Below are 16,729 nucleotides of genomic sequence, written 5' to 3' on the forward strand. Positions count from 1 at the left end.
AAAGTCTGTTTTGTCTGATACGAGTATTGCTACTCCAGCTTTCTTTTGATTTCCATTTGCATGGAATACCTTTTTCCATCCCCTCAGTTTCAGTCTGTATGTGTCCCTAGGTCTGAAGTGGATCTCTTGTAGACAGCATATATATGGGTCTTGTTATTGTATCCATTCAGCCAATCTATGTGTTTTGGTTGGAGCATTTAATCCATTCACGTTTAAGGTAATTATTGATATGTATGTTCCTGTTACCATTTTCTTAATCGTTTTGGGTTCGTTTTTGTAGGTCCTCTTCTTCTTTTGTGTTTCCACTTAGAGAAGTTCGTTTAGCATTTGTTGTAGATCTGGTTTGGTGGTGCTGAATTCTCTTAGCTTTTACTTGTCTGTAAAGCTTTTGATTTCTTTATCAAATCTGAATGAGATCCTTACCGGGTAGAGTAATCTTGGTTGTAGGATTTTACCTTTCAGCACTTTAAGTATATCATACCACTCCCTTCTGGCTTGTAGAGTTTCTGCTGAAAAATCAGCTGTTAACCTTATGGGAGTTCCCTTATATATTATTTGTCGTTTTTCTCTTGCTGCTCTCAGTAATGTTTCTTTGTCTTTAATTTTTGCCAATTTGATTACTATGTGTCTCGCCATGTTTCTCCTTGGGTTTATCCTGTATGGGACTCTCTGTGCTTCCTGGACTTGGATGGCTCTTTCCTTTCCCATGTTAGGCAAGTTTTTGACTATAATCTCTTCAGATGTTTTCTTGGGTTCTTTCTCTCTCTCTTCTCCTTCTGGGACCCCTATAACGTGAATGTTCTTGCGTTTTTTTTTTGTTTTTTTTTGCGGTACGTGGGCCTCTCACTGCTGTGGCCTCTCCCGTCGTGGAGCACAGGCTCCGGACACACAGGCTCAGCGGCCATGGCTCATGGGCCCAGCTGCTCTGCGGCATGTGGGATCTTCCCGGACTGGGGCACCAACCCGTGTCTTCTGCATCGGCAGGCGGACTCTCAACCACTGCGCCACCAGAGAAGCCCTGTTCTTGCGTTCAATGTTGTCCCAGTGGTCTCTTAGGCTGTCTTCATTTCTTTTCATTCTTTTTTCTTTATTTTCTTTTGCAGCAGTGAATTCCATCATTCTCTCTTCCTGGTCACTTATCCATTCTTCTGCCTCAGTTATTCTGCTGTTGATTCCTTTTAGTGTATTTTTCATTTCAATTCTTGTATTGTTCATCCCTGTTTGTTTGTTCTTTAATTCTTCTAGGTCTTTGTTAAACATTTCTTGCATCTTCTTGATCTTTGCCTCCATTCTTTTTCCGAGGTCCTGGATCATCTTCACTATCATTATTTTGAATTCTTTTTCAGGAAGGTTGCCTATCTCCACTTCCTTTAGTTGTTTTTCTGGTGTTTTATCTTGTTCCTTCATCTGGTACATAGCCTTCTGCGTTTTCATCTTGTCTGTCTTTCTATGAATGTGGTTTTTGTTCCACAGGCTTAAGGATTGTAGTTCTTGCTTCTGCTGTCTGCCCTCTGGTGGCTGAGGCTATCTAAGAGGCTTGTGCAATTTTCCTGATGGGAGTGACTGGTGTTGGGTTGAGCTGGGTGTTGCTCTGGTGGTCAGAGCTCAGTAAAACTTTAATCCAGTTGCCTGCTTATGGTTTGGGCTGTGTCCCCTCCCTGTTGGTTGTTTGGTCTGAGATGACCCAACACTGGAGCCTACCCCAACTCTTTGGTGGGGCTAATGGCGGACTCTGTGAGGGCTCTCGCAAAGGAGTACTTCCCAGAACTTCTGCTGCCAGTGTCCTTGTCCTCACGGTGAGACAGAGCCACCCCCCGCCTCTGCAGGAGCCCCTCCAACACTAGCAGGTAGGTCTGGTTCAGTCTCCAATGGGGTCACTGCTCCTTCCCCTGGGTCCCGAAGCACACACTGCTTTGTGTGTGCCCTCCAAGAGTGGAGTCTCTGTTTCTCCCAGTCCTGTCGAAGTCTTGCAGTCAAATCCCCCTAGCCTTTAAAGTCTGATTCTCTAGGAACTCCTCCTCCCATTGCCAGACCCCCAGGTTGGGAAGCCTGACATGGGGCTCAGAACCTTCATTCCAGTGGGTGGACTTGTGTGGTATAAGTGTTATCCAGTTTGTGGGTCACCCATCCAGCAGTTATGGGATTTGATTTCATTGTGAATGTGCCCCTCCTACCATCTCAGTGTGGCTTTTCCTTTGTCTTTGGATGTGGGGTATCTCTTTTGGTGAGTTCCAGTGCCTTCCTGTTGATGATTGTTAAGCAGTTAGTTGTGATTCCAGTGTTCTCACAAGAGGGAGTGAGAGCACGTCCTTCTACTCTGCCATCTTGAACCAATCTGCCCAGTTAATATATTTCTTGAGCACTTATTCTGTGTCAAATCTTGCCCTTACAGAGCCTAGATTAAAGGAAAGACAGACATAAAAATAATTCCTTAGTTAATTAATTGCAGTTGTATATTTTAGGAAAGAGTAGAGTTTTGTTTGTTTGATTTTTGAGAACACACAGTGCAAGACCTGGCCTGTGCTGGCAGTCAAATACCACTTCTTAATCTGGCAAGGATGAATGGGCATTAGCTGGTTGAGGAAGGAATAAGGTGGGCAGAGATGAAGGAGTGCAGAGAGAGCATTGCAGACAGAGGCAACAGTATGCTTGATGGTTTCGAGGCAGGGAGGAACAAGGCTTGCTCTAAGAACTATAAGATGAATGTGACACTGACATCCTTCCAGTTTCTAGAAATATATAGTCATTATTTTAATAGTGTTAATCTCGCACATGGTAATTTTTTTTTAATTTCAATAGGTAAAATTTAATTCTTATTCATGATTTTTTAAATACATGTATGTTTTGATGAGGATTATTAAAACACACACAAACACACACACCTAGCATCACACTTAATGGTAAAACTGATGCTTTCCCGCTGACAAGCATGGTCAAAATGGTCATGAACAAGACAAGAATGTCTTCTATTCAACATTGTCCTTGAGATTTTAATCAGTTTTTAAAAAAATTTGGCTGCGTTGGGTCTTTGTTGCTGCGCGCAGGCTTTCTATAGTTGCAGCGAGCAGGGGCTACCCTTTGTTGCGGTGTGCAGGCTTCTCATTGCGGCGGCTTCTCTTGTTGCGGAGCACGAGCTCTAGGCGCATGGGCTTCAGTAGTTGTGGCTCACAGGCTCTAGAGCGCAGGCTCAGTAGTTGTGACGCATGGGCTTAGTTGCTCCACAAAATGTAGGATCTTCCCGTACCAGGGCTCGAACCCATGTTCCCTGCACTGGCAGGCGGATGGATTCTTAACGACTGCACCACCAGGGAAGTCCCTCTTTGGGAGAGGTACTGAATAGGAGGGGCAAGGGTCTTGTAGGGTGCTGAGAATAATTTATATTTGATTGTGTTGTGAGTATATGAATGTATACATTTCTGTAAGTTCTTCAGGCTCCATTCTTCGGATCTGTGGACTTTATTTATATGCAAGTTATACCTGCTAGTGTTGGAGGGTCTCCTGCAGAGGCAGGGGTGGCTGTGTCTCACTGTGAGGACAAGGACACTGGCAGCAGAAGTTCTGGGTAGTATTCCTTGGCATGAGCCCTCCCAGACTCCGCCATTAGCCCCACCAAAGAACCCGGGTAGCGCACATGGTAATTTTTAACTACAGGTTTTTTAAGCTTTGTTATGTCCTTTAATTTACATTTAGATATAAGTTAGTGATTTTTTTTTTTTTTTTTTTTTTTTTTTTTTTTTTTTTGCGGTACGCGGGCCTCTCATTGTTGTGGCCTCTCCCATTGCGGAGCACAGGCTCCGGACGCTCAGGGTCAGCGGCCATGGCCCACGGGCCCAGCCGCTCCGTGGCATGTGGGATCCTCCCGGACCGGGGCACGAACCCATGTCCCCTGCATCGGCAGGCGGATTCTCAACCACTGCGCCACCAGGGAAGCCCGTGATTTTTTTTACTTTTGTTATCTAAAGGAACTAAATGAGATTAGAACTTAAAACTGAGGTTCTTAAAAGAACATACTTTGCCATGGCATCCGTGGTTTAGTCTTTCGGAAGTTGTCTTATGATAACTAAATATCTATGTTATATGACTAAAACACTGACATTTAGGTAATAGATTCAAAAATTTGAGTGTTTGGTGGGTCTTATTTGTAATATTTATTTTATACTGTTCATTGTTATTTCCAGGTTCTATACGTGCTTTTTTTTCCCCCCAAAACATTTTTCTTATAAATTGCTTTCTATTGTTAGACACAGTAGACTCAGGTCAGTAATAGATACTTGGGAATGGTATGCAACAGTGTTAGGTCAGAAACTCATTTCTCTTTCAATTTTCCTTTGTAAGTTATAGTTTCTGGTCCTTTTTCTTCTTTAATTGTTGTTTCTGACTTAGTGAAAGGAAAAAAGGAATTGTCTGAAAGAAAAGGTATCTTAACATTGGGGTTTTTTTTTAGTTATATTGCATAAGCAACACAGGAGAATTCACTTAGCTAAATTCAAATGCATGAACTTACCCCCCTCAAATTTGAACCAGATCTAAGACATATCCTAAGTTTTGTGTTTATACAAGATTCTGTGCCACATACTTCTTGTCTAGTACATAAATTTAGGTAATGAAACCGTTGAAGAGAAATCCCCAGATGTTCTAGTATTAAATTGAAATCACTGTGTTATTTTGGCAGGTTATTCTCGTTCAAGTTAATCCAGGTGAGACTTTTACAATAAGAGCGGAGGATGGAACACTTCAGTGCATTCAAGGTAAGGAAGTTTTTTGTAAGCTTTCTAATCAAAGAAGTTTTCCTTTATTTATTATTTTATAGAAGTAGAGTGTATTTATCTCTGAGTCTGCATGTGTGATTTTCTAGAAGTAAAATTTATCTTGGATTTTTTTTTTTTTTTTTTTTTTTTTTTTGCTTTTATTAGGGGCTCCTTAATGCTGATGTGGGCCTGTGATATACAAGTGACAAAGTTAAATATCTTGAGTATTCTATTGACTTTTAAGTGAATTAAATAAACTTGGGAAAGCTTACATTGTTTTCATATATTATGGAACTTGGTAGTCCTGACAAATAAAGAGATTTTTAAGAGAGCTTAAAATTCCAGATGAGAACAGCAAGTACTTTTTCAAATTAGATAAAAGTTTCAAATACATATTGTGATGTTATCCAAATGATGCTTTTAGAGGTAAAAATATGTATTTAATATCTGTTATTTATTACTGAGTAACAAATTACTCAAATTTAGTAGCTTAAAACAGTTCTTGCCTACAGTTTCTGTGGGTCAGGAATTTAGGCACAGCTTAGCTGTGTCCTATGGCTCTGGGCCTCTCAAAATGCTAAAATCCAGGTGTGGGCTAGATAGAGCTGCAGTGACTGTAAGGCATGTCTGAGTGTCAGTCTGTTTCCAGGCCCGCCTAAGTGGTTGTTGGCAGGATTTAGTTTTTTTTTGTTGGCTAGTGGCAGGCGGCTTCCCTCTGTTCCTTGCTAAGTGGCCTCTCCATGGGGGTGCTTACATTATGGCAGCTTCATCGGAGCAGCAACTACAGGGCAAGAGGGAGTGGTATGTACAGCCCACGCCTGAAAGGGGATTACACAGAGTATGAATACCAGCAGCCAGCTTTTAGAAAGCTGCCCACCACAGTCCACCCTCGGCCCTCAGTAATTCATGTCTCTCCCATATGCAAGATATGCCCTCCTAAGATCTCCAAAAGTCTTATTCCAGTACAGCATCAGCTCAGAGTCCAGAATCTTGTTATCTAAATAAGCTCCAGGAGTAGGTGAGGCTCCTTGGGTGTAGTTCTTTAAGGACTGCTCCTAGGGCATTTCAGTTAATTTCTAGTTTGTGTAATACCGGTGCCTCTTCTATATAGTTCACTAAGGAAAGAAAGACGCTTAGGTACTCTGATCCATATGGGGTTCTGTGTAGGAAGATCAATCCAGATATGGAGTTAGTCTATAAATACTGCTGTGTTGGAGGGCACTGTGTGACGGCTCTTTTTGGCAGTGATTAGGATTATGGGGCAAATGGTAAATTGGCCTGTAATTGAGTTCAATACTAGGTTATTGGTTAGACTGGAATCTGAACAGAGGTCTTATTTTAATACTTGGGCTTGCTCACCAATATATAAAGAAAATGAAGGGAAGTACCCTTTAGTTTTAGTTTTCCATAATGAGCTGCATGGAAAAAGGTGATCTTCCTATTGTTTTGCATAATAGCAGAGTGTGCTGCTGTGTCGTTTCATTACTTGTTTTTGTAACTGTAAGAACAAAAATTTAGGAAAAAAATTAAAACTCATTAGGCTAGAATCCTAGTGAGTTTTAATTGCAGTTAATCTGAAATGATTTAACCATTTCGTTAATGATTTTTTTCTGATTGCATTCATTGTGTCCCTGAAATTGATCTTGGCGTTCTAAACCATTTAAAAACCAAACCTAGTCTTCAGTGATAGGTCACACAAAGGAACTTCAGGTAAAAGAAGAGAGAAAAATATTTTAAAATAGTATGGGTTACAGAATCTTCTACCTACTTGTAGAACTGTAACAGATATTATCAACAAATAAAACCTCAAAATTCACTCTGTGCCTTAAAAAAAAAAATCACACTGGTAAAACTAGATGAAAAGTTATTTTACCTATATAGAATGAAGGGATGTTTCCAGTTCAGTAAGAGAATAGTTGAGCTTCTGGTCATGGTAACATTGGAACCTTATTGGCATTGGCTAGAAGACTGTGTCCCTCTACAGCTGAGTATGTGTAATAGAGTCTATAAAAGCAAATTGCCGAATGGATCAACATATATAAAATCCACTTTTTCATACCACCTGCTTTTACTTTTGGTGTCTGAAGAGTGTGTGTGTGTGTTCATCTAGTTAGCCTCTTCCTCACTTTTTGTGGGTCCAATTCCTAACTGGTATACTCTGCAGGGAATTTAGCAAGTATATTGCTCTGTCCACAATGGAAGCTTTGTATTTATTCATGATGGTACTTGGAGATAAGTGACACTAACACCCCTTTCAGTGATTTAAAAAAATGCCATTCACTAAAGAAGAATTGTAGAGCCATTTATCTTTGTCTTACTGAGCCTTCCTATTCTTTGTTCTCTTCTGAACACCCAGGTACTGTGGTTATCTTTATTTGGACATGTTGGTACCTGGCCCAACTAATTGAAATGACACAGGACAGGATGAGGGTGACCTGGAACCCCAAGAGGTTTGCTAGGGCTTGGGAGGCTCTGGGACAACAGGATCAACTGCAGGAACTGGAAGGAACCTCAGTCCAGACCCATTGTTGGCCACTCATGCATAATAGGCAGCCACTCAGCCCAGGTGCTCTCATCCCCCCCTTCATCTGAGTTCCAGTGTGAGTTAGTGAATGCTTCACTCCAGGTAGGCAGAGCTTATCAACATAGAATGTGGGAATAGGCAATATGTTTATAAGTTCCAACACAAGTTGTTATTATCCTTTCACTGTGATTAACATCCCTATCATTGCTAATATTTATTCAACTCTTAGCCTTATGTATTCTCTCATTGAATGGGTATGACAGATACACATGAGGAAGCTGAGACCTGTAGAGGCTAATTCACACATCTAAAGTCATATAGTGCAGCTACATGTAAAAGAATGAAATTAGAACACTCCCTAACACCATACACAAAAATAAACTCAAAATGGATTAAAGACCTAAATGTAAGACCAGACACTATCAAACTCTTAGAGGAAAACATAGGCAGAACACTCTATGACATAAATCACAGCAAGATCCTTTTTGACCCACCTCCTAGAGAAATGGAAATAAAAACAAAAATAAACAAATGGGACCTAATGAAACTTCAAAGCTTTTGCACAGCAAAGGAAACCATAAACAAGACGAAAAGACAACCCTCAGAATGGGAGAAAATATTTGCAAATGAATTAAGGGACAAAGGATTAATCTCCAAAATTTACAAGCAGCTCATGAAGCTCAATATCAAAAAACCAACTCAATCCAAAAATGGGCAGAAGACCTAAATAGACATTTCTCCAAAGAAGATATATAGATTGCCAACAAACACATGAAAGAATGCTCAACATCACTAATCACTAGAGAAATGCAAATCAAAACTACAATGAGGTATCACCTCACACTGGTCAGAATGGCCATCACCAAAAAATCTACAAACAATAAGTGCTGGAGAGGGTGTGGAGAAAAGGGAACCAACCCTCTTGCGCTGTTGTTGGGAATGTAAATTGATACAGCCACTATGTAGAACAATATGGAGGTTCCTTAAAAAACTAAAAATAGAACTACCATATGACCCAGCAATCTCACTGTTGGGCATATACCTGGAGAAAAGCATAATTCAAAAAGAGTCATGTACCACAGTGTTCATTGCAGCTCTATTTATAATAGCCAGGACATGGAAACAACCTAAGTGTCCATCGACAGATGAATGGGTAAAGAAGACGTGGCACATGTATACAATGGAATATTACTCAGCCATAAAAAATGAAATTGAGTCATTTGTAGTGAGATGGATGGACCTAGAATCTGTCATACAGGGTGAAGTAAGTCATAAAGAGAAAAACAAATACCGTATGCTAATACATATATACAGAGTCTAAAAAAATAAATGGTTATGAAGAACCTGGGGGCAGGACAGGAATAAAGACGCAGACGTACAGAATGGACTTGAGGACATGGGGAGGGGGAAGGGTAAGCTGGGACGAAGTGAGAGAGTGGCATGGACATATATACACTACCAAATGTAAAATAGATAGCTAGTGAGAAGCAGCTGCATAGCACAGGGAGATCAGCTCGTTTCTCTGTGACCACCTAGAGGGGTGGGATAGGGAGGGTGGGAGGGAGATGCAAGAGGGAGGAGATATGGGGATATATGTAAATGTATAGCTGATTCACTTTGTTATAAAGCAGAAACTAACACACCATTGTAAAGCAATTATACTCCAATAAAGATGTTAAAAAAATAATAGTCATCTAGTGAGAAACAGCAGAGCTCTTTATTGCCTTGCTCCGTGGCTTTACATCAGGGAATCATGAACTCAAATCGACTCCATTTTCTTGGGTACGTGACAAGAGCAAGATGGGTTCCTATTCCTTGAGTAACAGGATTCTGGGAAGGATGCTAGGTGAGTACTCAGGTGACCAGAATGAGATAGAGATGGTTTGCAGAGCAAAAGTGGATGGTGGAGACTGGGTCTTTGGAATAAGACAGGTACCCTGTTAACAGAAGTGGGAGCAGGATAGTTTGATACAGGGAGTATTGATTTAGAAGTCCTTAAATTATCTCTGTCCAGAGTCAGGATTGGACCCAGAGTTGCGGTGGGCTGAGCTTCTAGGTGGGGCTTCCAGCTTCAGTTGCTGGAAGAGGAGGGGTACAATGGTAGAGGACTGGTTAGGAAAAGATTGAAATTGAGTCATATTGTAATGGAAACTTCTAAAAGAAGCATTTGTATTTTACTAAAGATTAAAGTTAAGAGAATGAAGCTCTAGTTGTGCTTTTTCAACACCAGCTGGCAGATGGGGAGGTGTTTTTTTCGGCGGGGAAGGGGAGTGCGGTGATTGGTGGTGGTGGCCTTCCAGGGAAGTTTGAAGTCATCCCCATTGGTTACACTGTGGTTGAAACTGTCAGCTTGATAGCTTTGCTATTTCAGCACTAGCCAGCATGGTAAGAATTGCTGGGGGCTGGGGGGTGGGGTTAGGGGGAGGGAGTGGAGCTGGTTGCAGGCCTTCCTGGAAACTTTGAAATTACACCATATGAGGTCAACCCCCTCTGCTTGTAGTCGAATTTGTCAGCCTAATAATTTTCTCTATAGGACATTTATGACGTCACTAGGAAGACCCCAGAAGCTCATTGTGATGCCATGAAAAGGCAGTCTGGAAATTCAGAGCACATCAATGTAAAGCATATGGTTACTCTGGGGAAAAAACAAGATTTTGTTTTCATGGGAATGTCCTTGGTGATAATAAAGGACGAAAAACACAGGAAACATACAATATGCTGTGAAAGCAGATTCATTTCTAATGGAATATTTCTCAATATTTCCATGAAACATGAATCATAGGTCTTGAAGGGGCCACAGAAGGTCATAGTTTATCCTTCCTTGGAGGCAGCACGATACCTGTGGCGTCCTGGACAAAAGAGTTTTCTTTCCTAGGCCAGGTGAAAGTGTATAAAGAGCTCGTTGTAAGGGAAAAAAGAATCTTAGCAATCAATATGGATTTTTTCCTTTGGTGAAATTCAGGAATTAATAGAGGGCAGCTGCAGGTCTCTCCCATTATTTTCACATCCTTGTCTGGGCTGAGGTGCTGGCAGGGCAGCCTTCCTTCCTGTCCACGCATGCCATCTTTTTATCTGGGCCATTTCTCTGCTCCCTGTAAAACGCTTCAGCCAAAACAAATACCACACTTCCTTTAAGCTCTAGGGCTCTCTCCTTCGGCAGGGGTCCCCAGCTTCGCCCCGGACCAGTTCAGTCCATTCTGACCTTTCTCTGCGTTCCTGGAGGAGCAGGTAGAGGTAGCACTGCATGTAACTCTCTGGTTATATGTGTAAACCTTTCCTTAGCCCTTGAATTAGACTGTGAGTTCAGTTGTGACAGGAAACAGTGTATCCTCCACCCTACCTACCTCTAGCCACACAGCCTGAGAATAATTACTGTCTACTAGGCCCTTGACTAGCTCTGGCATTACATCAGATGTGATGATTTTTCTTTTAACTTTTACTATTGTGCCGGGAACGTAAAGATATTTAGTTAAGTGCTTTTAGGGGCCTTTAAAATCTCTATAGAAGAACTTTCCAATTTCAAATCACATTATAATTAAAGCTAATCAGTTTCCTTTAAAAAAAACGTGTAAGTCTAAAGAACTTTCATATTGACCAGTATTAATGCTGCAGTTTTTGTCTTTCAAGACTTATATTTCAAATCATGAGCCTGAAGAAAACAGGTGAATGTCCTGGTGATAACAGCAAAAAACAGGTTAAAGTGAAATGCTTGGGAATCACCATTATTCTAATAAAGAATAATATTTAAAAATATTTGATTACTGGGCTTCCCTGGTGGCGCAGTGGTTGAGAGTCCGCCTGCCGATGCAGGGGACACGGGTTTGTGCCCCGGTCCGGGAAGATCCCACATGCCGTGGAGCGGCTGGGCCCGTGAGCCATGGCCGCTGAGCCTGCGCGTCCGGAGCCTGTGCTCTGCAACGGGAGGGGCCACAACAGTGAGAGGCCCGCGTACCGCAAAAAAAAATTTGATTACTAATGTTTCCTGTTCAGAAGAATCTAGACATCTTTAAAAAGATTATTTACTCGGCTCATTTGTGGTGAGTAGAGACCTTGAAATGACAGCAGAATGTATGGCAGGAGGGAAACTTGAGGAGAGCCTTACTCTGAGATGACTGTAGTTTGGGTTCTGTCAGAGTGTGAGACTTTCTCCCTCTCCTGCTTACTCTCCTTAAGCCTTCTTCAGCTCTGTGTCTAAGTCCCCCTGCCCCACTGAGTATGGGAACCCTATCATTGATGAACAGCATGCTCTGCTCACAGACCCCTGTGAATGACACCATTGAGAGCCGTTCCACATTTTTGAATCTCCTCGTTTGTCTCCCACCCTGCTCCCGGCCATATTCAGAATCCAGACTGTCACTGGGACCTTAAAGTTACTTTTTTTTCTCATTTGGTACTTTAAGTGCATTTATTAGACTTGTTTGGCACATTAAAACACCGACCTGTCATTCTTTCTAAGAATTTTATGACAGGTCCTAGTGGACTCTCATTGTCTCTTGCTTTGTTGATTGAGAAATGACTTGAGTGATGTCATAGGTAGGGCTTGCAAGCTGAGGTAGACTATCATTTCACAAGCAAAGCTTCTATACGGTCTATGCCTTTAAAGAAAACTCTGCATATAAGTGAGAAATTCCTATTTTACTGGCTTACAACCAAGGAAGAGGGCCTGTTGCAAATGAAGTCTGTCTCCTAAGAGTGATTGAACCCTTGCCCTGGCTTAAGTTTGCAAACAAGTCTTTTATCCAAACTATTTGGGTGATTTGAAAGTGAACTTACTGTCCTATGACTGACTTTGAATCATTGAGAATCTTTGCAAACTTTGATTACATTGAATATGTAATTGATTGTTATTTGATTGTATGTAATTACTTATGGAAAGTCTGTATTATAAGGCAAAAGATTTTTTCCTGTTACAATTTTCTTATTTTGAGAGCTTCTTTTTCTATACAAGAAACTGCTTTGAAAGTCAGTTCCTTTTGCATTTGGGGGTTTGTGAGGGATCGCTAATCTGAAATGTTACTGTGATCAGTTAAGGCCTCACTTGAGAAAATCTCTTAGAATTGAAAATATCTTTTAGAATTGAAAATACCAAGTCTTTTGTCCAGGCTAGCCCCAGTGTCCTGCCCATCTTTCTGACTGATCCAAAGCTATATTTGGTAAGACTTAGTACATAAGTTTCCAGTGAGGCTCTAGGCTGAGAGAATCTGAGTTTCTAGGAATATCTGAATTATTCCACCAACTTGCCAGATCATTTTATAACTTAAATATTAGATTTGGGACAAATCAGTCTCTTACCTGTGTGTGTGTAATATTGATGAAATGTTGATGAAAAATCACTTTTAGCATTTTGGAGAATACCTGATCTCTGAAATGTTTGAGAGCCTTATTTTGGGCATGATGATTTGCCTTTTTTCTCATACATGGACATGCATAGCTGTTTGTGCAAATAGGAGTTCTGTATGCTGACCTGATAGGCCCCCTTTCAGACAATAGCTCGCTGCCGGGTAACTGGAAGTTTCCCACCAGAATAGTCTCCATAAGGGTCGGTGAATACTGATGGGCCCAGAACAGAAAGTCCAGTTTATGGAGGGTGTGGGAGGAAAGTCTGTGATGATAAGTGTGGCTGTCATCATGCTGGGACTGAGTAATGTCATGAGACTGGGTTACATCAGTATCAAACCATGCTGCTTCCCAGGAGGTGTGAGTCCATCTCAAGGGAAAATATCCAGCGTGTCTGCTGCTTTCTGCCCTTCCCATTTATCTCGATTGTTTTTAGCTATTGTTATGTATCCATAGTTAGGACAAAAACTTTACACAAAGTTATATTGTCAGACTTTCTTTGGCCTTTTTCTTCAAGTAAAGCTTGAGTGATTTAATTGTTAGAAGTTATAAAGGTTATGTTCTAAGAGTAAAGGCTCTGTAGTGAGAATCCCTGGTTGTTTGCTGGATAATCGTTAAACTCTTAGCCTCAGTTTCTTTCCTCTCTTAAAATGGGGATAGTGGGAATACCTATCCAATAAGGTTGTGAGACATTCCATTGTAAGTACCAGCATCATCATCATCATCATCTAGTAATGTACACAGCTTTGCTGATTATTTTTGTTCTAAAGAGATGCCATAACCAATTGTGGGCAATGACTTGGTTATCAGTCAAAGTTCGAGCCTCCATTTCATTGCCTACTTAACAATAGGTTTGCTTTCATGGGTTGATGGTGATGGCAACATTTCAGACATTTCAGATGAAGGTTTATGGGGATGTATGTATTGTTCAGATAAAGAATTGTGGATAAAACAGTGGTTCCACTGTTTCATGCATTTAAAGTAAGTTTTGTTGTAGTTGAAGCTTCAGTTGTTGTTGTTTTTTTTTGGATGATAAGCTGTTAACTCTCACACTATGCCTGAGAGGCCATATTCAGACAGGCCTATAAAGTAGTTCCTATGGGTATGCCTTCCCTCCTTTAGGCCTTGTCGTTCACATTTCAATTAAATTCCATACTTCTTTTAATCTTTATTTAATGTGTCGTGCTCTTAGGTAGTACTGAAGAGGCAGTAAGGCATATTGGTAAGATCATTATGGGTTTTTGAGTAAGATTGGCTGACTTAGAAGCCCCCTGCATGTTAGATGTGTGTCGTAAAAGCAGTTACTTCTCTACACCTACACCTAATCTGTAGAATGGGAATAATAATATCGGTCTTAAAGAATTGCTATGGGGATTAAATGACATATTGGGTAGAAAGCACTTAGAACAGTTTCTAAGGCAGTGTAAGGGTCCAATAAATAGGAACCATTATTAGGCTCCCAGTCTCCATTACAGCTAGACATTGAACCACCCTTTATTTTTGTTACTTGTCAGTTTAAAGCATTTCAGGGAAGACTCTGTGAACTTGAGGTATTGGTTAGGAGTTTTCAGGTGTCTTCACATTTTAGTCGTACTGCTTCATAATATGTTTAAAAATTATGCAGTGGGAGTTTAGCTTCTGTGCCCTTTTTTTTTTTTTTTTTTTAATGCGGTACGCGGGCCTCTCACTGCTGTGGCCTCTCCCGTTGCGGAGCACAGGCTCCGGACGCGCAGGCTCAGCGGCCATGGCTCACGGGCCCAGCTGCTCCGCGGCATGTGGGATCTTCCTGGACCGGGGCATGAACCCGTGTCCCCTACATCGGCAGGCGGACTCTCAACAACTGCGCCACCAGGGAAGCCCTGTGTCCTTTTTCTCTTGCAAGCTTGTTCAACAGTGGTTAAAATGTCATTTCTGAGGGTACCACTGCTTGGAGTTCCTTAAATGTCACAGATCTTTGCATGACAGATAATTCCGAAGAGCTAATTGTCACATTACCTCGATTGTCCACCACATTTTATTTCACAGCTTATAATCTTTTAGTTCTTGCTTTATTCCTTCTGTATTTTTTACGTTTGTGTTTTACACTTACAATTTGAAATGGAAAATTTCATGTTGGAGGTGTCTTTAAAGAAGTCTGTAAAGGGTTCTTCAAGGGTAGGGGTCCAATCTTAGTGATCTTTGTATCCCAGTGCCTATCCAGCACCTCCTAGATGCTCAGAAAAGAGGAAAGTCATTTCCTGATTTACTGCTAAAAAATCATGTCAAAATCATGGAAAAGTCTCATAGTTAATTCACAGAGGTAATTTTTTGTTTTTGTACTTACGTAATTAAGTTTGGTTATTTTTACTCTCTGTTCCTCAAATTAAGATAATGAATACAAGTATGAGCTTGTTTCCAAAAACACACAGTAATTCTGAAGAAGTCCAATATATTGGTTAGCTCCCTTGCTTTTAAAAAGCATGAGGGAGTGATCATTATATCCATTCTTTTGATAATTTTTTTCTTTTGTGAGGAGTAGGCTGGGAACACCTTGGAAAATATTTTTAAGGCTATTTAATAGTGAAAGATAGACCAGCTTTATCTTTTATGTTATTAGCAAGTAATTTAGATTGTTCATTAGTATTTTATTGTTTTCGTGTAGCTAAAAATTATAGCATTTATCTGTAGCAGTAAACTCTCAGGAAACTCCATGTCAGACCCAGGAATAGACAGAGTACACTTTAAATTGTAAACAAGTCTGGTTACTGAAGTAAGTGGAGTTGGCAGGCAGGAGGCGAAGAGAGCCTGGGTGAGGGCATTGGTGGTGGGTGTGGAAGCAGGAACAGAAATCTGAGATGTTTAGGAGATAGTCATGACTTGCTGACCAGTGGGACACACACTGAAGAGAGGGAGTGAGCTATGCACTAGATGTTGTATGTTTCCCTAAGATAGGTGGAATCCGGTCCTTTAGAAAAATGTTTGTCCTACAATGTAAACAACAGTTTACAAACTAAACATTTTGTATCCACTCTGTCCTAATTGGACAAGCATTAGGATTAACAAAAAAGGATTAAAAAAAAGCAAACTTTTTTTTTTCTTTAAGTAAGTGTGTTTTTTCTGCTCATCAACTTGGGTATTGCTTCTTGGAGGAGAGTTTTCAGTGACTTGGAAGGTATTTTGCACACTATTTTTTGAGGATATGAAGACAGTTGGGTAAAAGGAGAGTGTGTTTTAATACTTCTTTCTGGACTCATCTAAATATGGAGAAAACTGGCCTCAAAACTGCCCACAGGGACTTCCCTGGTGGCGCAGTGGTTAAGAATCTGCCTGCCAATTCAGGGGACACGGGTTCGAGTCCTGGTCCGGCAAGATCCCACATGAGGCGGAGCAGCTAAGCCTGTGCACCACAACTACTGAGCCTGCGCTTTAGAGTTCGTGAACCACAACTCCTGAAGCCTGCTGTCTTAGAGCGGGTGCTCCGCAACAAAGAGAAGCCACCGCAATGAGAAGCCTGCGCACCGCAACAAAGAGTAGCGCCCACTCGCCGCAACTAGATAAAGCCCGCGCTCAGCAACAAAGACGCAACGCAGCCAAAAATAAATAAATAAATAAATTTATTCAAGACAAAACAAAAAAACTGCCCACATCAGCGACTTTCCTTTATGACTCCTGGTTCGGGGTTCTTTGCATATACCCACATTTCTTGTGTGGCTGCATATAACTCCCCCACCCCCTTTAGCAATTGGAGAGAAAAGTTGAGGTGTTGAAAACTCTTCAGGTCTTTTTGTGTCTGAGTTAAAATGGAAGTGTTCCATAATTCAAATATGACATCTTTATGGACACTTTATATATGGCAGTGCAGCAGAGCCAGAATTAACAGGCTTTGTGGTATCTTTCTGGCTATAGGAGTTTCCACATTTTCACTTAATTTAAAAAGCTTCCAGTTATTAGGAAGTTAAAATTTCTAAACTGATAAGAAGAGGAGGCAAAACATCAGGGAAAGAAAAGTCTTTGGGAACAGAAGTGGAAACTTAAAAAGATAAATATAAGCATTATTCTTAGTGTGTTTCTGAGTGAAAGTGTTATTCTAATGTTAGAGGATCGACTAGATGAATTTTATGTTTTGTTCTGCAGTTCTCAG

At 40.9% G+C, this 16,729-nt stretch overlaps 1 protein-coding gene across 4 annotated transcripts in view; it reads left to right on the plus strand.

Annotated features, from left to right (window-relative positions):
- FNDC3B (fibronectin type III domain containing 3B) overlaps window positions 1–16,729 on the plus strand; it is a 353,074-nt gene that overhangs the window by 97,208 nt on the left and 239,137 nt on the right. For all 4 annotated transcript variants that reach the window (XM_060099137.1, XM_060099141.1, XM_060099138.1 and 1 more), the window contains exon 3: window positions 4,673–4,748. In XM_060099137.1, coding sequence (XP_059955120.1) covers window positions 4,673–4,748 — 76 coding nt within the window. The remainder of the gene's footprint in view (window positions 1–4,672; window positions 4,749–16,729) is intronic.

This window comes from Mesoplodon densirostris, chromosome 5 (assembly GCF_025265405.1).
Source record: "Mesoplodon densirostris isolate mMesDen1 chromosome 5, mMesDen1 primary haplotype, whole genome shotgun sequence".
Classification (NCBI taxonomy): Eukaryota; Metazoa; Chordata; class Mammalia; order Artiodactyla; family Ziphiidae; genus Mesoplodon; species Mesoplodon densirostris.